Source organism: Vanacampus margaritifer, chromosome 3 (assembly GCF_051991255.1).
Source record: "Vanacampus margaritifer isolate UIUO_Vmar chromosome 3, RoL_Vmar_1.0, whole genome shotgun sequence".
NCBI lineage: Eukaryota > Metazoa > Chordata > Actinopteri > Syngnathiformes > Syngnathidae > Vanacampus > Vanacampus margaritifer.
The window spans coordinates 1,062,794-1,086,666 of NC_135434.1; the positions used below are offsets into that span (position 1 = coordinate 1,062,794).

The 23,873-nt window shown below is 40.1% G+C and overlaps 1 protein-coding gene across 2 annotated transcripts in view; it reads left to right on the forward strand.

Annotated features, from left to right (window-relative positions):
- LOC144048811 (transmembrane protein 132B) overlaps positions 1 to 23,873 on the forward strand; it is a 126,714-nt gene extending 102,841 nt beyond the window's left edge. Inside the window, exons 6-16 of one of the 2 annotated variants that reach the window (XM_077561191.1) lie at positions 6,386 to 6,529; positions 13,706 to 13,923; positions 15,295 to 15,358; positions 15,673 to 15,804; positions 16,395 to 16,472; positions 16,755 to 16,817; positions 18,087 to 18,224; positions 21,000 to 21,128; positions 21,516 to 21,812; positions 22,024 to 22,292; positions 23,272 to 23,873. In XM_077561191.1, the coding sequence (XP_077417317.1) occupies positions 6,386 to 6,529; positions 13,706 to 13,923; positions 15,295 to 15,358; positions 15,673 to 15,804; positions 16,395 to 16,472; positions 16,755 to 16,817; positions 18,087 to 18,224; positions 21,000 to 21,128; positions 21,516 to 21,812; positions 22,024 to 22,292; positions 23,272 to 23,872 (2,133 nt within the window). In that variant the 3' untranslated portion in view covers position 23,873. The remainder of the gene's footprint in view (positions 1 to 6,385; positions 6,530 to 13,705; positions 13,924 to 15,294; positions 15,359 to 15,672; positions 15,805 to 16,394; positions 16,473 to 16,754; positions 16,818 to 18,086; positions 18,225 to 20,999; positions 21,129 to 21,515; positions 21,813 to 22,023; positions 22,293 to 23,271) is intronic. The other variant, XM_077561192.1, reaches the window with a different exon arrangement.

The following is a 23,873-nucleotide window of genomic DNA, read 5'->3' on the forward strand; positions in this document are numbered from 1 at the left end:
TGCGAAAATGTAATTTAGCAAGTGTCAAGTACCTGGTAGCGACCGCAAGAAGCTAGCAAGCTCGTACACTACAATGAATACACTCGCATCTTACAGCCTACCTTTTGTTCACGATTGAAAAATCAGTGGCTAGCTCGCAATGCTAACTTAGCTAATGCGCCACGATAGTCCCGCGAGATCGAAATCATTTGTTTACAAAAGGTCGCTCAATGTCTTCGAGTGACGCCGTCAACAAAAGTTCTCGAACGCCTCCCAGTCTTTTTGGCTTAGTAAGTGTCCCGTTACTTTTGTCCAAGTGGCGATGATTCATCGGGAGTCTGACAGATCACAAGCAGGCAGCGTGTCACTGTTTGCTCCAAGTAATTACTCTGGCCAACAACACACTTGTTGACAGCGCGCGCACACACACACACACACACACACACACACACGCACACACGCACACACACACACACACACACACACACACACACACACACACACACACCGCTGGCAACTCAACATGCCTGAGGTTTATTAATCTGACTGTAATGAACATTGTCATCGTGATAATAGGCATTTATCGCTGACATATCGCGCACGCACGCACGCACACACGCACGCACGCACGCACGCACGCGCGCTGTGAATTTTCTGGCATTTTCCTGCTATGTCGTCGTTGTGTATGTAAAATCCAACAAAGAAATTGCGTAAAATGCCAATTTTCAGTTTCTTGTTTACAGTGAATCCTCACTCTGCCGTGGTTTATCGTTCATGGCCCTGCTTGTTGTGTAGAATTTTAACCAATATAAAAACTTTTCTTTTTTTTTTTTTAAGTTACAGACAAGTCCGAAGTTTTATGTTTCCAGAGGGTGACCAAACATCCCGTTTTGGGTCCTGGCAGATTTCGCCAACCTCATTTTGTATGTCAGATCACAGAGTTGGGACTGATTACATTCATTTCTGGACTACAAGCCGCTACTTTTGTCACTTGCATTCGACCCTGCGGCCAATACAAAGGTGCGGCTTATCCATCAGATCGCAAGGGGGCGGACTATAAAGGAAGCGCAAGAGCGTCGGGCAGAGCAAAACAAACCAAGTGAGCCCGAATACAGTAGGAGAGACAGAACAGGAAGGAAAAAAAAAAAGGAAAAAAAGTAGCGGGAACCCGGTGCGGTAACATTAAAACACCTGCGGCTTACAGTCGGGTGCGACTTATATGTGGCGCAAACTCCAGTATTCCCCAAATCTAGTTAGTGCGGCTTATAGACCGTCAATTACTGTAGAAAAGGTTGGATAACGGTAAGTGCACTGCAGTGACTTGTTTAGCATTATTGAAGATTCCAACAAGATAGCATTTAGCATTAGCCATTAATGCGGATGTCTGCTGTTTTTTTGTTTGTTTTGCTTTGTTTTCTGTAAATGTTCAAATATGACTTAGGAAACTTCATCATTACGCAAATTTTGCTCTGTTGGACGAAGACTCTGCATCTTCTTCTTGTGTTTAATTATGTTTCATCTCTTCCAGTAGAGCTCAGCACTGCCGGTCATGTTGTGGCAACATTTGGTATTACACTGAAGGCCCGCAAGTGTATGAATTCCCTAAATTTCAAATAGCCTAAAAACCCACTAAAAAATAGATTGCCTGCCATTACTTGACATGTCAAATCACTCTTTTGAAACCTTTATTTGACCAAATCAATTCGTTTAGATGCATGAATTTCTATTGTTAACCTTTTTCTTTTCTTTTTTTAACAAAACAATTTAAGGTTTAGTTAATAGGACATTTCATCCAGCAATAAAATTACATTAGATCGTATTATTTAATTTAATTGATTTTTCTAACCCAAATGTGATCCAATCCAGCGCGAGAACTGTCAGACGAGGAGCATAACAGTCCTCCATGCTGATTGGCTACTTTCTGCATCAGTCACACTAGTCATAAAATATGCTGTTAATGAACCTCTCTGGAAAACATTCTTGGGAACGGCTCTTGAACTGGTGTACCTAATGAAGCGGCCGCGAATGTGTGTGCGTGTCCGCACATGAATCACTTGTTTGACGTCTCAACATTTCCGCGCTCATAAAAAAATTGCTCCTTTAACAAGCTGCACATCAGATTTGCACACGCGTGCACCTCCACTGACTTTACTGCTTATTAATGCCGTGTCATGCCATAAACAACACACACACACACACACACGCACACACACACACGGGAAGAGGAGGCGTGAGGCGCCATATGTTCAGATGGCTTCACATCTCTCCGCATGGCCACACACAAATTAAAGCCTCTTTGATTTGATTCTTATTATTGTCCTTTTACGAGCGACTCGACTTGTTTGAGTGGCGAATATGAGAGAGGAGGAGCGAGAGAGAGCGCGGCAAATTGACAGTAAATCACGCAAGCCAATCGACGGGATAAAAGGCCGTGAGACGTGACGGGTGCGAAATGTCTCACAGTTGTGTGATAAAACAACGTTTAATAAGATCCTTTTGTATGTGGACTACTGGAAGACCAAACAGTTACATTTGTATGCATATCAAAAGTCTACACACCCCTGTTCGAATTCCAGGTTTTTGAAATTTAAATTAGGAAAAAAAAATTGATTAAATTAGGAAAAAAATGAGACCAATCGTGATCGTGTGACTTGTATTGTGATTTACAACTAGACTGAAAAAGAAGATAACGGGGGAATTATGAACAGTTCTAAACAGCAGTCAGGGTTAGCAAAAACCTTCAGGCTTGTGCAAGATGGTTAAAAAAAAAAGCAGTTTGTTCTGTTGAAAAAAAAAATGGAATTATGAACAGTTCAAAATAGAAGTCAGCGTTAGCTCAAAGCTTCTGCTAGAAAGCAAAAAGTATTTTTCTATAAATAAATAAATAAATAATTATGAATTATGAACAGTTTCAAATAGCCGCTGGTGCAAAACTGTCAGTCCTTTAAAAAAATAAAAAATCTGACCTAGTAATAAATGGGGGAATTATCAACGGTTCAAAAATAAAAAAAATATAATAAAATGTAGACTTATGCTAAAAATCGAAATAGTATTTTGTGATTAAATCTTTTTAGTTATTTTATTTTTTTATGTAATTACATTTTTCATTATCATGTATTTTAAAACATTTTGTTGTTTTATTGAGTATTTTTTAATATTTGTAAGTTACATTTTTAGTTTAGTTACATATTTATCTTTAAAATGTTTGTTTTTTTTCCTCACCTAAGTTTGTGTTTTTTGTTTTGTTTTAAATTTTATAAACTTTTATTAAAATATTTTATTGGCTTTATTTTATATTTAATGCATTTTATTTGGTGTTATTGTATTTTAAACATTAGTTTTTCTCTATTTGACCAATTTAGCTGTGGTCAATCGAACCTTTCGTCCAATAATTACTTGCCATTCGGACCGAAGTTTGTACAATTAACGAGACCTTGAAAGTCTTTTAATTGGAAGTAAATTCATTTGGATTTTCACCCTTAACCAATCAAGCTCCACTCATTACTAGCAGAGCACACACCGGTGCATGCTAACGTGTGCGTGTGCGCTGTCTGTCTTCTTTCTCTATGATTCGCTCAAGTACACACACACACACACACACACACACACACACACACACACACACACACACACACACAAACACAGACTCGTTCATTCATACAAACAAACCTCTGTCGTCATGGTGACCAAGCATCTTGTCCGATCTGCCGTGGAAGTTCTTTGGGCACAATATCAAACTTATCTTGCAATTTCCCCCCCCAAAAAAACAAACAAAATATTGGCTGAAATGTCGACATTGTGGACGCAAACAATAGTGAGTTCCACTTCCTGTTTATGTGTCTCAATATTTTTTCCTGTTTGAGTTTTTTTCCTGAAGAAACAAAAGTGACATTGTGGAAGAAGTGGACATATTGAAGTGGTACAACTTCCTGTGCGTGTGTCCCAATACTTTTGTCTATGCGAGACTGTTCATTAATCCTCCATTTTGATGATTTCAACTCCCTGCCAGTGGAACGTGTCCCAATACTTTTGCCTTTATTCTGTTCTGGCAAAGAAAACCTGTTGAGCGATTTACATATTAAAAAAAAGATCATATCAACTTCAAGCAGTGATTTTGTCCCAATACTTTTACGCAGGCAACAATGCAGAATTGTGTGTGTGTGTGTGTGTGTGTGTGTGTGTGTGTGTGCATGAGACTGCGTGTGTGTGTGTGTGCGTGTGTGTGTGTGTGTGTGGACACGACGACAACAACAACAGCAACAGGAAGACTTTACTGGACTCTGTCTGACATCAGAGTCCACTTGCAGCCTGCAGTCAGGATAGCGACAATGTGGATGCGATCTTATCTACTGTACGCATTTCATCACATGGAAAACACACACACACACACACACACACACATATATGCACACGCACACAAGGCGGGTAAACATCTCTCTTCCCACTCGGCCTGCAGGCAGAATCTTTTCCTTGATATCTCCTTTCATCACTGTGTGCTTTTTCTATTGTCTTTGTCATGCTTTTAATCCTGTGGATTCGCTCCTGGCCGCCTCCTCCTCGTCTTCCTCCTCCTCGTCTTCCTCCTCCTCGTCTTCCTCCTCCTCGTCTTCCTCCTCCTCGTCTTCCTCCTCCTCGTCCTCCTCACCTGCTTCTCACCCTCCACCTGCCTCTTGCCTCGACATTCCAGATATGCAGGAAACGTCTTCCGTCGTGTGCTTTTGGGGTCTTTGAATGACTGCATCATCTTTGAAGTCTGCAAAAACACAATTGGGGGGTCTTTGAGTTGTTCTTTACATACTCGAGTGTCTTTGAAGACTAAATTGTTTTTAACTCATTCACTGCCATTGACGGCTATTGACGTCAAAAATTCATTTGAACTATTCCTATTAGTTAAAAAAAAATCCACTTTTGTTAACAAAATAATGAAAACCTAGAATTTTTTATTGTACATTTAGAACAGATATAACATTTTTGATTAATCGTGCGTTAACTATTGAAGTCATGCGATTAATTACATTTAAAAATTGTAATCGCCTGACGCGATTAAAGAAAAGCAACTATTCATTGATTAATGAACAACTAATCGCTTATTGATAAGTATTTTGATAGATTAATCACTGAGAGCAAAATTGTCTAAATCCTGGAAATTTCAGCCATTCAACAGAAAATCTGATCGGATTTCGGTTGTTATCGTCAAAGCAGACAAATTATCTCTGTAGCTTCTGTTTTTCATAATAAAACATTTGCAAACATTTGCTTTTACTCTGAAAAAAATAGCAACATTTTTGCTGATTATGCTAACATATTACACCAATTTGATAATTGAATCATAATCCATTTTCTTTAACAGCCTATTCAACAACAATTGGGCAAAATAGATAGAAAAAAAGAAAAAGTGAGCTGCAGCTCTAATTAAGTCTCGCCATGCAAGCCGGCGAGACTTTCTTGCTCGCCGATCCGCTCACTCGAGACAGTTTGCAACACGCTTAGGCCCGCCCCCTCATTTGCATAACATTTCAACCTGACGGAACGTCTGCAGCGTGAAATAAATAAATGTGAGCGCAAAATGTTTTCCTTTTTTGATTGATATTTAATTGTATCTATGTATTTATTTTTGTATTTATTTCAACATTTAGTTTTAGATTTATCTTTATTTTTTGAATCTCGTTTTTTATTTTTGTATTTATTTTTACTTTTATTTATTTATTTAGGGATATATATATATATATTGTTTATATTTCCTTTTATGTTTATTTTTTTGTATTTAATTTTTGAATTATATTTTTTATATCCGTTTTTATTTCCATTTATATTTATTCATTTAGTCCATCCATCCATCCATTTTCTTGGCCGCTTTTCCTCACAAGGGTCGCGGGGTTGCTGGAGCCTATCCCAGCTGTCTTCGGGCAGTAGGCGGGGCACACCCTGAACTGGTTGCCAGCCAATCGCACGGCACACAGAGACCAACAACCACACTCACAATCACACCTACGGACAATTTTGGAGTGTTCAATGAACCTGCCACGCATGTCTTTGGAATGTGGGAGGAAACCGGAGAACCCGGAGAAAACCCACGCAAGCACGGGGAGAACATGCAAACTCCACCCGGGTAGGCCGAAGCCCGGACTCGATCTCACGTCCTCTGCACTGGGAGGCGGACGTGCTAACCAGTTAGCCACCGCGCTGTCATTTAGTCATTGATTTATTTTAAATGTGGTCAGTTTGTGTCCTCTATACACCAAACGTGCCTTGACTTGACGAGCGATCACTACCAAATTCGGAGCTTTCAATTTTCCAGCTTCAGCTCGAGTAAAGTGGAAAAAAATATGGAGCAGGGATTTGCAAAATGAGTGCACTCTCAAGGAGCAATGTGTGATTGCGATGTGTGTCGTGTGTGTCGGGACAGGACACGGAGGTGTTGAACACGGCCATCCTGACCGGTCGCCGGGTGTCCCTGCCCGTCAAGCTGGTGACGGTGGGGACGGACGGGCAGGTGAGGGAAGTGGACGACTCGCTCAGCTGCACCTCAGCCGACGTCCACGTGCTGAAAGTAAGTGTCTTTGATGAAAATGCGCGTGAGCTTCGTCAATGTTCTTTGACGATGAATTGTGGGATGTTTACAAAAATACGTTAGCTTGACGGAGACTGTTTTGCTTTGATGTTTATAAAATGAATATTGGGTTCTTTGATATTCCAAACTGTCTTTGATGATTTCCAAAATACACGATAGGATCATCAAACACTACATTTTCTTCAGCAGTTACAAAAATGTATGTTTGATAATTTGATGACTACATTTTCTTAGATATTTACAAACACACATTTTGATGTGTTGTCATTTTTAAACCCGCTGTAAATTTATGAGTAGCGTTGTTTTGTTTTCAGCTAATTTTTGTTTGCCGGCGGCTCCCCACCGCCCCCCATTTAACGACAAATCCGATGAAGAATTAGAGCGTGCACAAGTGCAACAAAGTTAAATCTATTCGGGCTATAAAGCCGTAATGTTTATGACGCACAAATGTGGCAAATTCAGACGGCTGTAAAAACTTTAAAGTAGCGGCGTGCGACGCTAACGCGCGCTAGCCGTCACCGCTGCCGAAACGCTAAATGAATCAAGCGGAGGAATGTGCTCACGCGGCCGAAGATGGAAGATTGATTCCTCCGGCGCGGCGTCGCCTTTGTCCTCGGGAAGCGCAAATGAAACGCACCCTCGCTGTGACACTTTCAATATGGAAACAATTTCCTTTCGCCGGCCGACAGGAGCCACGCTGTTTAAGCGTGATCAATAACACCCACAACGGAGGCTACTCATTTTAATGTGTGTGTGCGTGTCTTTGAGCGTGTCTTTCAGGGTGTGTTTGTTGCCCAAGAATGAGTCGTCATTTTCCACACTCACAAAAACATTTCTTACGCTCTAAATCCAAATTAGACGGCGGCTCATTTGAAGGAGCAAAATAGACTTTCATTTTGACAAACTGTCGCAGATAGACATGCCTGAAATTCTTCCCTCATACACACATTTTTATTTTTTTTATTTTTTTTATTTTTTAGGCTTTACATGATCAGGATTATTTGGCCGATCACTGATCAGCGATCAAGTTTGACGAAAACGATAACCGATGGCCAATTTGATCAAATATCAATTTTCAAAACTCTACTTTCCAGTTGACGGCTGCTATTGGACAGGGAAGGACTGGCCTGGCTCACAAATTGCGAAAAATAAAAACACACGTTCATATCATTGACATCAATTGAAATGCATGAAAAAAAAAATCATCCAAAAATGCTAATAAACGTCAACTCTTTTCCTGCCGTCAACGTTAAATTACGTGATTGGAAATCCCAACGAATACCGCCATCAACATTAATTGACGTCAACTACGGTTTTTTTTTTTGTTTTTTTCAATGAGCAGCTCTGGTTTCATGAATAAGCTGAAAAATCAAAAACAGCCACTAACTATGGCCAGCAGATGGCAGCATTGTATATCTTTGTGTTTTCAAATGGTTATCACTAAAGAACGGAATAAGGTAGAAGCATACAAAAAAAATTCCGATGGAATCTAATCTTTCATATGGTGTCCACCATGTTTATGTTGTCATAGCACACAATATTCGGTTTGCCTTGAAATATGAGTGAAAATACTCGAAATCAGCTGGCACTGTCGGAGTTGTCTTTTTGTATAATGTTTGGCAGTAAAAGTGCTAAATATAACATGAAAATGTTACATTTCATGGAGCCGATCAATGACGTCATTGATTGATCAGGCAAATTAAAACATTACATCACCAATTTTGTGTACAATGCAAAATATCGATCGATCTCAATGCAGCCAATCAGATCGGTTTAAAGTCGAGTATTTTTTTTAAACTCGAAAATATTTGATTTATGCAAAAACATGTCAATTTTTCCCTGAAAAGCTCTAATTTGTGTGTTTTTTAAAAAAAATAAAAATCGCCACATTAGTTTTTGGGGCTCTCAAAAATTTGTGACGTTTGCATTGAAAAAAAAAAAAAAAAGCCGCTGCTCATGTTTGTTTATTTGCAAGTCAAACCGAATTGCGACGCGAACGCGGCGCCTTTTGAGCGTCCTTGTGCTAATGACTCGATCGCTCGCGCTTCCTCTCGCGTTGCGGCCACTAATTTGATTGGCTGAAGTTTGTGCGCGTTTTGGGAGCGCTGTTTGTACGCGGATGGACACAAGCGGGATTAAGAATTGATCCGAGCGACATTTAATAAAGCACTCGCCCGCTTTGACACGCGTGATCTTTACACACACACGCGCGCACGCACACACAGCGTCCTTGGAAAGTGTGTGCGTGCGCACACCTTTGCTGACTAGTCCAGTATTAATCATTTGCTATGCATGCCCCCCCCCCCCTCAAAAAAAAAAGTGAAGTAGAAGTTGAAAGGAAGCTTGATCATAATCATCTCTTCTGACTTGCACTTTTTGTGTGTTTTTGCTGAATCTTTGACTTCATTTTGTTTTGTTTTGGGGTCGTAAAAGACTCATGAAAGGTTATTGAAAATGTTCAGTCCCCCCCCTTCGAATAACGGCAAGCGATACGTCATTTAAAAAATCCTATCAAATCTAGATGCCGATATCTATATCTAATTTCTATTGTGCAAGGTGAGCACAGCCTCGGGCCCGCCTTCGTCCCCAGCTAAAAGTTCCCGTGTGACTTTTGCAGCCCCGCCCCCTATTGAACATTTTGACTTTGTTTTGTCTGCCGCCGGCTGAAGTCGTAACTCGTGCGTGCGTGCGTGCGTGCGTGCGTGCTGACAGCTTTTTAAAACGCACATCAAAGGTGGCTTTTAAGCCGGCCGAGCGGACGGACGCAATGTCAGGCTGGTCGCCGCCTGTCACCGCCACCCAAAAGTTGCACTCCCGACGGTGCGCACTGTAGTGCGCACGCACACGCACACCGTTCTCACAGATGAATGGAAATGTGCTACAGTCGAGGTATACGCAACACAAAATATAATAAACATTATGCGGGTACATTCGAGATCGTAGACCATTTGAAGTGAAAATAAATGTCTTTTTTTTGGAATGATCGAGTATATATACTGTAGTAAGATGATGCTTGTAAACGGCAAAAAAATTCAGCGGTTTTCTCCATTCCCAAAGATGCGTTGAAACCACGCCCACGTTGCATCTTTCTTTCATTTTGTAAATGCACTTGCACCCCATTATTTAATAAGGTGAAAGATGCACAACGGCTTCCCACTTCAAGCTAGCGGCGAGCTCGTTGTCATCTGTAACAGTGGACTCTCATTTGCTGGTAGAGTTGATATATATATATATATATATATATATATATATATACAGTATACGTACACAGCATATTTGAAGTGAATCATAGTTTGAATCCGAAGCGGGAGCGAGCGTTACCCGAGCAAGTCGGCGTGCACGCAAGAGCGCGCCCTTCAACTTTCCCAACTTGTGCGACTAGAAAGTCCGCTTTAACTCCAAATATTATTTCGTATTCTTTGATCTCTTTGTCTCATTTGAATAACGCCGCGTGACAAATCAACACACACACACACACACACACGCTCAAATGTGTAATGTTAAAACTTAACACGCACACACACACACGCGCTGAGGCCACGCGAGCAGACATATTGGGGCCAGCGTTGACTTATATCCCTATGCTAATAAGGCTGCTAATTCACACACACACACGCAGGCACGCACGCACACACACACCTTTTTTATTTAAGCCCAACAGACGGGCCTGACAAAGAGCCAAAAGAGAGGAAGTGTTTGAAGCTAATACCAAGAAGTAGATTGTATTTTTGCCGACTTCAACACAAAAGAAGGAGAGTTGAAGGCGATTTTTTTTTTTTCTCCCAAAATGCAACAGTGCAGCAAAATCCCCAAGAAAGTCCACCGAGCACACTTACAGTCAACTTTGGATGAGAGTTGATGTTATAGGCTCCAGCGACCCCAGCGACCCCCAGCGACCCTTGTGAGGACGAAGCGGTTAAGAAAATGGATGGATGGATTTTTTATTTATTTATTTATTTATTTTTTTTTTTTTTAATGCAATGCAAATATAAAAACAGTGTTTTTTCCTTTTTGTTATTCTGGAGAAAAAAAGTTTTGTGTCAGTTTTTTGTTTTGTGTCAGAAGTGGGACTCAAAACCCCCACACATCCTTTATTCTGAAATAAAGTAAGTTTAATAATAATGATGACAATAAATAATAAAATAAATACAAATAAAAATAATAAAATATTACGTTTTAGTTATTACACAAAAAAGGCATCGTGTGAGAAGTGGGTTAATTATTTATTTATTTGTTTGTTTATTTATTGTTGGAAAAAAAGTTTGGCACATTTTTGGTGACAGAAGTGGGATTTACACATAACACATGGAAAACTCCTGTGTGTCGGAAGGGGGGGTTATAATTTCTTTGGTGTCAGAAGTGTGAATCATAATTTAGTCCCGTTTTGCCCACTGATTAAAGAAAATTGTTTCTCTCTTTCTGTGTGTGTGTGGCGGGGATTGTTTTTTGTTTTGTTTTAGGAAATAATTTGGTGTAAGAAGAGGGATTAAAACCTCACACACAGTTTGAATTGTTTTAAATGTGTAACGATGAAAAAGCAATTACGTTTTGGCATTTTTGTGATGGCTGCCTCAAGGATATTTGGTGTCAGAAGTAGGATTCACATTTTACACCACGGTTTTGTTCTCTTTTTTATGGTGAAAAACACAGTGAGAAGAGTCTATTTGAAGCAATTCTGTGGCGGATGCCTCAAGGGTCAAGCTATTTGGTATCAGAAGTAGGACTGATCTATTCTTCTCTTTGAATACGACACAACGGCTGGGAGGCGATTGGCCCCGGCGTGGCCCCTCTCGAATGACGGGCGGGTGGGAGGCGTAATCCCATTAGCGGACCCGTTAGCCGGCCCCCTCGGGGACCACCCCGCCGAGCGACGGAGCCCCCTGATTGGATGAGAGCCTCCCCAAAGTCTGATGGATGGGCTTTGCCGCCAGCGGCAGCCAAATGCGTCAGCGCAAATGCAGACGGATGTGCGGCCTCGTGGGGGCGACCCGAGTCAAAGAAGTGGGGATTGAAAAAAAAAAAAATGTTTTTTTTTTAATAAAACACCCACGTTGAGGTGAGATGGGCCGGCCCGATTTTGCCGACTTTTTGGGAACATTTCACGGGGAAAAGTCAACCAATGCTTGACTCAAATTCTGTGCTGTCAACAACGCACCTTCGGAAGTGTTTCGTTGCCGTACCAGAAAGAAAAGAAAAAAAGTTCAATATCTAGTTTTAGAAATGAGCATAGAACATTTCACCAAATAACTTCAGTTCCATGTTTTTTACTTTTGACCTATTTTCAGGTCACCAAAAGTCAAATTGATCATTTGCTCCGCACAAATCTCAAATCCGAACCTGATAGGTGATCGTGTTAAAACGTGAAAACGTTTAAACGTGAAACTTTACGTAAAATGTACAAAGACTATCATGTTGAAGCATGGAAATAAATGATCATGTAAAAATGTCACATTTTAAATTGAAATGTGTTCACACTTTCACCTGATGCATTATCAGGTTAGAATGCGGTATCGTTACCGTATCGTTACCGTATCGTTAAACACGAAACATTATGTGACGATGTGAAAATCATCACGTAAATGTGAAATGTTCTCACAGAAAAACGGAAACGGGATCGTCTCAATGTTCTAATGTGGGACAGCATCGTGCTAGAACGTCAAATGTATAACCTTTTAACAAGCATGTTTTTATAAAAACGTGAAGCTTATCATATTTAAAAGATTGGTCACCTTTGACTCAAGGCAAAACCCGTAAATCAACAACTAAGAACTGAAGAAGAAATGTGAAAATATAATTTCTGGAAAAATAAATAAAATTAAAAGAAACTCAAAATGCACATTTGAAACATAATTTAAAATTTTAATAAATAAAATTGGTTGTATTTGACAGATGTTTTCCTATTTACTTTCTTTTTTGATAAGTTTGATTCATTAAAAAATATTTTGTAATGCATAAAATGCTTGAAAATTAATTACATCTTTGACTGCCAAAAACGTTAAATAACGTTTAGTAAAATCCTATGGAGGAGTGCCAAAGACGTTAAAAGACGTTTGTTTCAAAACAGAGGTGAAACTAACCATTTTCTATTGTTGATTACTGAAAAACGGAATAAGGTAGAAACAAACTTTTTTTTTCTGATGAAAGATGAGAGTCCAATCTTTCATTTGGTAGTATGTGTGTTTCCATAGTCTAAACACATCATTTTCTGTGGACCTTGAAAGATCAGTCAAAATGTTTAAAATCGGCTGGCAGTCAAAGAGTTAGACACTTGTATTCCTATATACTATGTTTATGTTTTTTTTTCAAATGGAGTTTAATTATTGCTCTTATGAAAACTGATCATCAGGCACATTGTAAGGTGTTCTGATGTGGTGCGTGTGTGCCTAATGAAGTGGCCCCCCCACCCAGTAAGCATATTTAGCCCGAGCCTGTATTATGTCTAATTAGCATCTAGCGCTAATTGTATAGTGTGTCACAAGACCAACCCACGCGCGTGATTGGACGTTTCTATTTCAACTCAATGACGGTAAATTAACATTTCTGTAAAATGAGAAGGAACGCAAAGCTGTTGTTGCTGTTCCGGAGTGGTTGAGAAAGTTTGGTGAAAGTTTTCCCGTGATTGCTTTTGTGGCGCCGCTGGATGAAGTTTGACAGTTTTGTGTGGGTTTTTTTCTTCCTCCTCCACCGCACACTTGTTGAAGTGCTGAGGCCGTCGCTTTTCGCCTCCCAATTCCTCGCGTCTGGCTTTTGTCGTCGTGGTCGGTGTGGCAAAGCAACCCAGATTAAATCCATTCTTCAGTGTCCTCGAGGCTCACACTCAGCAACGCACGCACGCACACACAAACACACACACACACACAATACACTCGTTCACTTTGTGTCTATTATTGGACGGATGTTTTAAGTTTATTTCTTTTCACTTTGTTAACGCTGACTCGGCAAAAAGTCCCTCAACCTGCTTAGTCTAAAACTACTGATACAAGTTGAGATAGCGATTGTTTGTGTGTCTGTTGGCGACTTTCTTTGTTTAAGTTTATCATCAAACATCTTCAGTCGACCTATTTTAAAAGTTTTTAACCCAAACCAAAGTCTGCTGAATTCATATTCCATAAAACACAATATGAACGCCTTGTTCTTATTTTGACATCTTCTCAGGTGTCCCGGGACTGCGACGAGGTCCTGGTGAACGGCAAGGAGATGCGCGGACGCCAGCAGGCGTCGGTGACCTTCTCGTACCTGCACCTGACGGCCCGCCTGTCACTCAACGTTTGGGTGCCCAAACTGCCGCTGCAGATCCACGTGTCCGACACCGAGCTCAGCCAGGTCAAAGGCTGGCGCGTGCCCGTCGCCCCCAACGTCGCCAGCAGCAAGAGGTGAGAGCCCGCCCACGCCTGGCCCGCCCACGCCTGGCCCGCGCGATTCCGCGTCTGGAGATGTTTCATATTCCAAAATCGCTGTTTTCGATGCTGTTTTTAATGTCAAAATATTCCAATTCTGACTTTGGTCAAAAATGTGCCCTTTTAGCTCATACAAATCTCAGTTTTTAAAAGTTGCAATTTTCATGAGAAAACAAATCTGGAAAAATAAAAGTCGCCGTTTTGTGAGAATACATTTTTTTTCATGTCTTGATTTTTTTTTTTTTTTCACAAGCGGACAACAAATGCATTTGTCGTTTGAAATAAGTTTTTTTGTGAAAAATATTTCTCAGTGGGAAAAATACTCTTCCTATACTTGTGAAGAATTAATACATTACTTATTTATTTAAAAAAAATATATTCCAGGTAAGGGTTTTTATTTGTTTTTCATTAAACTTTTTTTTCTTCCAAAATTGCCTCTTTTTTTAAGAAGAAAATTCTCATCTTCAATAATAATAATAATAACAATAATAATTCATTGAATTCATATAGCGCTTATTTGGACACTGTAAGATGCTTTACCCAGCAGAGAAACATCTTTATTTTCTTTATAATTTGTTCATCGGAATATATTATGTTTCTTTAAAAAAAAAAAGTCTTGCTAATTAAACATCAAATCTTGAAAATTAAGGCCAAATTGTTTTTTCTATATTTGCACCAAAAAAAATCGCATAAATTTTTTTTTTTTGTACAAATTGTTTTGTTAAAAATCTCATGTCTTTAGAAAATAATATTTTTGTGAAGAATTTTAAAAATATATATTATTTATCCAAGTAAGGCATTTTTCACTGTTCATTAAATATTCTCCCAAAAAGTGAAATGGACTTTTTTTGTAATTTCTTTTTCCCCACAATTTGCTCATGAGAATAAATGATGTTACTGAGAGAGAAAAAACGCAACACAACTAACACAAAATCTTAAATTAAATTTTGGTACATAATTGCAATAAATGTTTTCATTAAAAATAATAATAATACAAACTATTTTGTTCAAAAAAATACAATAAAATTTTTTTTGTTAAAAAAAAACTTTATTGAAAAAAATATCCATGTAAAAAAAAATTGACACAATCTTTGCACATCAATAAATGTTTGTGCGAAAATATTTGTTTTGCTTTTTCTATTTAAAAAAAAAAAATACAAGTTGTCATAAAAAAATGTGAGAACAATTTATCACATAACATAAAATTTGTTAAGTGTTGCTAAAAACAGTCACTGATCGCTGACCATTAAGTATGTTAGCATGTTAGCTTACAGGACCGCAGAAATTGCAATGATTTTTGATTTGTATTTTTTAACATGAACTCCACCTGCGTCGTTTTTTGGTCAGACCGACGAGAGACAGCGAAGACGACGAGGACGACGAGAAGAAGGGCAAAGGCTGCACCCTGCAGGTTCTTTTGTTTGCTTGGGTTTGGCGTCAACTTTGCGTTACATGAAGACAACAGAATTTGAACTTTGACAGAGGGGGCAAATCCAGGTTCAGGAAGTCAAAAACCTGCCACATTTTGGCTTTAGCCCCTTGCGCTAGCTAGATAGCTCCCTAGCTAGCTCCCATGGTGCTCCTTTGCCTGCTAGGGAGCGAGCGAGCGAGCTAGCTAGCTAGCTAGCACGAGGGGCTAAAGCCAAACTGTGGCAGGTTTTTGACTTCCTGGATTTGCCACCTCTGGACTTTGTGAAGCGCTGACGCGTGCGTTTCCCCCCTCAGTACCAGTACGCCTTGGTGAGGGTCCTCACGCACTTTGTGGCTGAGCCATCTGACCCGGGCGGGGAGGTGGTCCGCATGCTGGGCGCCGACTGGCAGGCCGACATCACTCACCTGGTCTTGGATCAGCTCAAGGTATCTGCCACTTTTGAATATTGTATTAAAGAATTTTTTTGCTATTTGACTTTTTTTATTTACACTTAAACATATATATATTTTTATTTTTTTTTATTTGTGTGTAGTTTTATGTTTCATTCATAACAAAAAGTTTCAAATCGGTTTTGTATGTTTTTGATTTGAAAGTAATTTTATTTTCACAATATATATAGTATGCAGTATACATACAATATGTCTACATCATAAAAACTGTGAAAAATGTGCGATTTTATTGAATGTTGATTTAATTGTTGATTTTTTTAAATTATGTTTATTGTTTTTGTAAGATTGTTTAGTATTATTTTGGTTTCCTTTTTCTAATTTGTTTATTTATTTTTAATGATGAAAAGTAGCATTTTTTATTTCGGATTGATATTTACAAAAAGTAATTGATGTCTGGTATTAATTAACCATTTTATTATATATTTTACAGATTGTAGCTATAAACGGCAGATTTCTTTCTGAGAATAAAAAAATACAAATCTGTCAACGTACACTCACTGCCCACTTGATGAATTATTATTATCTCATCAGGATGTACCTAATAAAGTGGCCATTGTTGAACACAGGTGGAAGATGAACGCATCGCCAGGCTGGTCGACGGACGCATTCTGATTGGACGTGACCTCGGCATCACCACCATACAAGTACGTGGCACGCACGCACAAACACACCAAAAAGTATCCAGCATTTCTCGCGGACGTCCCAGTCGGCGTTTGTGTGACTTTTCTATTTTTGCCTCAACAATCTTTCCTTTCACACGTTGGCTCTTGTGTCACTCTTTGCTCGACCCGTTGAGTTGTGAAGATGCGAATCACACTTCTCGCCATTCCGGGACGTTTGGCCTTTGGGATTGAATGGAAGTGAATGGAAAGGCCCACAAAATCTGTCCCCCCCCCCCAAAAGTTTTCCTGTCTTTTGCTCGGCAGGTGTTGTCGCCGCTGTCCGACTCCATCCTCGCGGAGAAGACGGTGACCGTGTTGGACGACAAGGTAACAAAAACAGTCGAAGGCGTTTATCGCAAAGGAAATGTTCGCGATGCGCCGCGATCGCTCAGGATCTCTGATATTGAGTAAGAATTTCAATTTAAAAACAAAACAAAGCTCGTTCGCATCATGAATGTATGGAATCGTTCGCGGCAAGTCCAAATTGAAGATTGAGTGAAATCATATTGAATATTGAATCATAACTATTGTGATTTATATTGTAATTGGAGTGAATCTTATTGGAATCAGGATGAATCCTTACTACCATTAATCATATTGTAATTTGTGTTACAGATGAAATCATAACTTCCTTGAATCATGTTGTAATTCGAGGGTTATCATGATAGTGAATTGTATTTCATATCAAATCATTGCCATCGTAAATTTTGTTAATTATATTCAGTGCAAATCAAACCAAATATTTTTGGGAACAAAACAAGAAAGTTTATTTTATTAAGACAAAGAAAATTATTTGAAACAATAACTATGCAAGTTCCTTTTGGATGAAACCAAATTGATTAAATTAGTGATTTTAAAATTTATAAACAACTCAAAATTACTATTAACTCATTTGCTCTCAAAAAACGTATAAAAACGTTCTATTTTAAATAGTGCCATTGTCCCAAAAATGTAGTTATAGCTTTTTATATGCTAGCGCAAACAGAAGGCTTTGATGCAGCCTCTGAGATCGTTTAAAGCAATTGTATTTATTACAAAAAACGGCCAGCAGGTGACAACAGAGTATAAGAGATCTGCTTCTGTTTTCAACAGATTTGTGAAGAATGATGAAACTTAAATGTATTCAAATGCTAATTGCTGCGAAACGGAAACAGATACAAAGACTTTCATCTTTCTTTTGGTAGGTTTTATGTTTTTCTAGCACTAAAACCTTGCAAAATGAGTCAAAATCCAGTAAAACAGCCGGAAGGGAAGGGGGTCGCTTCAGTGAAAATGGCTGCCAGTCAATGAGTTAATAATTGGATTTTTCTAATTGTTGTGTAAAAACTGAAATAGAAATTTCTGTGAATTCAATTTGGGGTATGTGGATTGGCCCGCTAAGCCCCGATGCCTCACCTCCTACCGACTGCTCGTCTTGCGTTCGCCTGCCACTAATTGACAGCGGGAAAGCCGCCCGCGTGCTCAACAAGTCAACTGGACGCCACCGCCACGACGGCGTCACAACCGGTCGTCTGCGTGACCTCCCAGCCTACAGAAATAAAAATAGAAGGCTTGCTTTGGGCGGTCCGAATAAGCGCCGGGTCCTCATGTGCGCAGGTGACCATCGTCGACATGGGGGTCCAGCTGGTCGCCTCGCTGTCGCTCAGCCTGGCGCCCGCCGCAAGCGCTGGCGGGGATTACCAAGCTGCCCTGATGACCGCCACCGCCAGCGAGCTCATGCGGGCGCCCAAACAGGTAGCAGGACACAAACCACACAATCACTTCATTTTCATCACTTTGATTTATTTATTTATTTATTTTGAAATGTTCTCATCTTTTTTTTTTTATTTATTTATTTTTTTTAAACCAAAAATAGTTTTAAAAAAAATCCCCAAGCAATGAAAGGTGTATTTCTCTGGAAAGGCAAATTATACATATATATAATTTATTTATTTATTGCAACACAGTCACGTATTTATGCAAGGAAAATGAAATGAGAAATGTTCTCATCTTTTTTATTTTTTTTATTTTATTTTTTTTAACCAAAAACAGTTTTAAAAAAAATCCCCAAGCAATAAAAGGTGTATTTCTCTGGAAAGGCAAATTATACATATATATAATTTATTTATTTATTGCAACACAGTCACGTATTTATGCAAGGAAAATGAAATGAGAAATGTTCTCATCTTTTTTATTTTTTTTATTTTATTTTTTTTAACCAAAAACAGTTTTAAAAAAAATCCCCAAGCAATAAAAGGTGTATTTCTCTGGAAAGGCAAATTATACATATATATAATTTATTTATTTATTGCAACACAGTCACGTATTTATGCAAGGAAAATGAAATGAGAAATGTTCTCATCTTTTTTATTTTTTTTATTTTATTTTTTTTAACCAAAAACAGTTTTAAAAAAAATCCCCAAGCAATAAAAGGTGTATTTCTCTGGAAAGGCAAATTATACATATATATAATTTATTTATTTATTGCAACACAGTCACGTATTTATGCAAGGAAAATGAAATGAGAAATGTTCTCATCTTTTTTATTTTTTTTATTTTATTTTTTTTAACCAAAAACAGTTTTAAAAAAAATCCCCAAGCAATAAAAGGTGTATTTCTCTGGAAAGGCAAATTATACATATATATAATTTATTTATTTATTGCAACACAGTCACGTATTTATGCAAGGAAAATGAAATGAGAAATGTTCTCATCTTTTTTATTTTTTTTATTTTATTTTTTTTAACCAAAAACAGTTTTAAAAAAAATCCCCAAGCAATAAAAGGTGTATTTCTCTGGAAAGGCAAATTATACATATATATAATTTATTTATTTATTGCAACACAGTCACGTATCTATGCAAGGAAAATGAAATGAGAAATGTTCTCATCAAGACAAGAACGTTTCTCATCCTAACAAGAAATGTTCTTGTTACGATGAGAAGTAGTAAAAAATGTAAAGTGAGTTTGTTTGCCCCTGCCTCTTTTTTAACCTTTTTTTTTTCTTATTTTTTTTAAATAGAACCACTTTTAGTCATATGTAAAATGAAAAAAACTGATTGTCTTAATGGCAATCACAAGTAAAATAATTTAAGTTAGCACTTTTTAAAAGTAAGCTAGCTGTATTATTTTTAAAAGTTGGACTTCACACACGTGGCCTAAAATTGCTAAAATTCTCATGATGGCTTTATTGCTTTATTTCGGTTATTTCATACGTGGGGACAAGTCGGAAATCTGAGAGTTGACTTGTCCTGCGGGGCTCTTCATATCTTTCCAAGGAAACTTGAGAAACACACACACACACACACACACACACACACACACACACACACACACGAGTAGATGTCAGGTCGGCGTGGAATGAAGAAGGCCCGAGGTCGTAGTCGTAATCCCCGGCTGTGAACATCTCACGCTGCTTATCTGCCTTACATGATAATCACTTCCTAATTAGCTGCAGCCACTAACACACTCCGCTAACGTGTATGTACATATTTTGCGTGTGCGTGTGTGTGTGCGCGCGCGCGTGTGTTTACGCAAAGCCAGATATGCGCCGCTATCTTGTTCCCACCTGTGCTGTGATTTGAGGCTACAAGTGCTTACCTTAATTAGAGACAGGAATGAACTTGTCGCCATGACAAAACACACGTTTTGATTATTACTGGTAAATTAGTTCGTTATTTAGTTTGTCACAATTTGCCAGTATTTTGGTAGGTTTGTTACTCAGTCAAGCACTTATTCTGTTGGTAGGTAAGTCAGTCGCTCGTCAGTCAGTCAATGAATTACTAAATTGGCTGTTTTATCAGTCACATGGTTAGTCAGCGAATTAGTTAGTTATCCAATTAATTAGTCAGTCAGTGTATCTAGTTTGTTTCTCATATAGTCGGTCTGTCAGTGACTCGGTCAGTTATCTGTTAGTGAGTCAGTCAGTTAGTTAGTTCAATAGTTAGATAGATAGTCAGGCAGTCAGTGAATTAGTTACTGAGTTGTTTTTTTTACTTTAATCTGTCAGTCATACAGTTAGACATCCAGTTGGCCAATTGCCCAATTAGTTAGTCACTCAATAGGTTAGTCAGTCAGTCAGTTAGTTAGTTGGTTATCTTGTTAGTTTCATAGTCTGTCAGTTGGTTGCTTAGTTACTCAGTAAGTTGGTTAGTGAGCTGGTTGGTTAATTTGATAGTTTGACAGTTAGTTATCCATTAGTTTGTCCCTCAGTTAGCTGGCCAGTCAGTCAGTCATTCAGAATTGTAAATGGAATTAGTTGGATGGTCAGTTCTTACTAACTAGTTAGTTAGTTTGTCAGGGAGCCACTTCATCAATCAGTTAGTTTGATATTAGGATATTTTTTTAAGTTAGTAACTAGTCAGTTTGTCAGAGTTAAACTACAAGACCAATTTTCGTACACACTGGCGGCATAGTGGTCCACTTGGAACTGTTACAGTCTGCTTGCATTGGGTCCAAGTGGCGCCATGAAGTGGTACCTCCAGGAGATAAAAAGGCAAATGTGTTTAAAGTGCTTGTGATTCCGTTTCAGGAAGCAGCCATCAGCGCCTGGATCCACTACAGTGACGGCTCCGTTACGCCGCTCGACATCTACAACCCCAAAGACTTTCTGCTGTCTGCCGTGTCATTGGACGACAATGTCATCTCGGTAACCAATCAGGTGGGAGCTTCCATTTGCGTTTTGCACTTTGCCCTCCTCTTGGAAAGATTGTTGCAATCAGCAGCAACATGAGCTGGCCAAGTTAGTTAGTGAGTTATTTAGTTAGGTAGTCACACAAGTTAATTAGTAGGTCAGTGAGGTCGTTAGCAAGCTAACTAGTCATTAGTTAATTTGTTCAGTCTGCGGGGTATTACGTTAGTAGCTGGCTAGTTTCTTAGTCAATGAGTAAGTCAACCAATTAGTTATTTAGTTAGCAAGTTGATATTAGTCATTCACTTAGTTAGAAAACAAGTCATATAGTTAGTTAGCTAATTCGTCAATTATCAGTTTCGTCAGTAAGTTAATCAATTCTTAGTGCGCTGCTCTCTGATTGTTGGTTTGCTCCAGCAGGAGCAACAATGGCCCGTGGTAGTGGCAGAAGGTGAAGGCCAGGGGGCGCTGGTGCGCGTGGAGATGGTCATCTCTGAGACGTGCCAGAAGTCCAAGAGGAAGAGCGTGTTGGCATCAGGCGTCGGCAACGTGGCCGTCAAGTTTGGCGTCGCTCGGAGCGGCGGAGGCGGCGTACCAGAGGAAGGAGGCGGGGCAAACAACGACACCGAGCAGCTCAGAGCCGGAGACGGAGATAATTGGGAGTCCAAAAGTGTGGCGGTGGCGGCGGACCGCGAGGAAGGCGCCATGAGGAAGGTGGGACAACCGGAACAACGCAGATCTCCTTACATGAAATGCGATTTTAGACTTGCAGAAAATAATGAAAGAAACAAATTTGATGTTCGTAAAAAAAAAAATCTTGAAAATGTCTCAACATGGCCAACAATGGCAAAACAACCTCAAAGAGTTGTCGTATTGAATAAGGATAATCAATGCGGTTCTTGCCGATTATCCGTCCAATCGTCAGGTGAGCTTAACGACCAAGAGCACCGTGACCCATCGGGCGGCGGCCGGCAAAGCAGGCAGCGGCGGCCGGGTCGGCGGCGGGGGTCCGAGCCGGGCGGGGGACTACGCCGGCTATCCTGCGCAAGTGGAGGTGCCCGGACCCTCGGACGGCGAGCTGACCCAAACCGCCAGGGGACTGTCGGACCTGGAAATCGGAATGTACGCCCTCCTGGGAGTCTTCTGTCTGGCCATCCTCGTCTTCCTCATCAACTGTGTCAGCTTTGCCTTCAGGTAACTTTTTCCACAAGCAAAAACCAAACAAAAGTCAGTGTTGAGGTACACAAGATAGTTCCGAAGGTGACACAACTCACTGTCGAAGGTACCTGAGATTAATTAATTAATCAAATCAATTTCTGAGACTAAATTCAGGTGTTAAACAATGGTTTGGGTTTCAAATCAGGGTTCGAAACTAATATTAGTGTTTCAAAGGGTTTGAAACTAGGGTTAAGGTTTTACAATGTACTGCTTAAAAATTGGGGTTATGGTTTCAAAATAAGGTTTGAAACAAGTGTTATGTTTTAATTGTATACTTTAAAACCAGGGTTAGGATTTCAAAATAGGGTTTCCAACAAGGGTTGGAAAGTAGGTAAGTAGTAGTATTTCAAAGTAGGGTTTCAAATTAAAGTTTGGGTTCAATAAGGGAATCAAACTAAGATTCGTGTTTCAAACTAGGGTTTCAAACTCGGACTAGGTTTTCAAAGCAGGGTTTGAAACTAGGTTCAGGTTTTCAAAGTAGGATTAAAAAATTGGGTTGGGAGTTCAAACTAGGATTAGGGTTTCAAAGTAGAGTTTAAACTAGATGAGAATTTATCTGTTACAAAACAAGGTAGGTACCAAAATCCAGACAACTTTAAGGTACCCAAAACGTTTCTGCAGAGGTACCAAATCCAGGTCCAGAAAGTAAAAACTCTGCCACAGTTTGGCTTTCGCCTCAGGTGCTAGTTAGCTAGCGCATTAGCTTCTCTCACGGTGCTTGTTTACCTGCTAGGGAGCTAGCTAGCTAGCTAGCACTAGGGGCTAAAGCCAAACTGTAGCAGGGTTTTTACTTTCTGGACCTGGATTTGCCACCTCTGCAGTTCAGGGTACCATAGAATGCGCATCTCATTGTTTAGGTACCAAAGACAAAATAAGTTGTGGTTAAGGTACTAAAAACGACGTAATTCCTGCTCAAAGGTGTCCAAGAAGACAAAGTGTTGCATGTAATCCTCAGGTACCGCCACAAGCAGGTGCCCGTGCTGGAGACGGGCGGCAACATGAACCACGCCCACGACTGGGTTTGGCTGGGCAACGAGGCCGACCTCCTGGCGGACCACCCGGAGCACGCCGACCCGTGTCCGGGGGCGCTGCACGACGAGTGCACCACCATCATCGACCGCGGCGAGGACGCCTACGAGGAGAGCAAGTACCTCCTGAACGGGGCGGGTACCACCGTGACCGTGGCCGCCAACAACAGGACCGGCGTGGGCGGCGGCGGGCACCGGGGGGTCTCCCACAGCCAGACCTTACCCCGGGCCCTCTCGGACCCCCACCAGTGCCTTTCCGCCATCACCGCCGCCCGACATGACGCAGAGCATCTCAACAACTCCCCCAGGGCGTCCGCCAAACGCAAGCGAGTCAAATTCACCTCGTTTGCCACTGTGCTGCCCAACGACCACCAGCAGGGCGGTGCCGGGGGCGGCGGACCCTACGTCAACCCCTCGGTCCTGCTGGGTAAGGGCGGCGAGGACGACATCAAGTGGGTCTGCCACGATGTGGACATGGGCCAGTCGGAAATCAGGAGCTACATGGAGAGGCTACAAGACAATTTGTGAC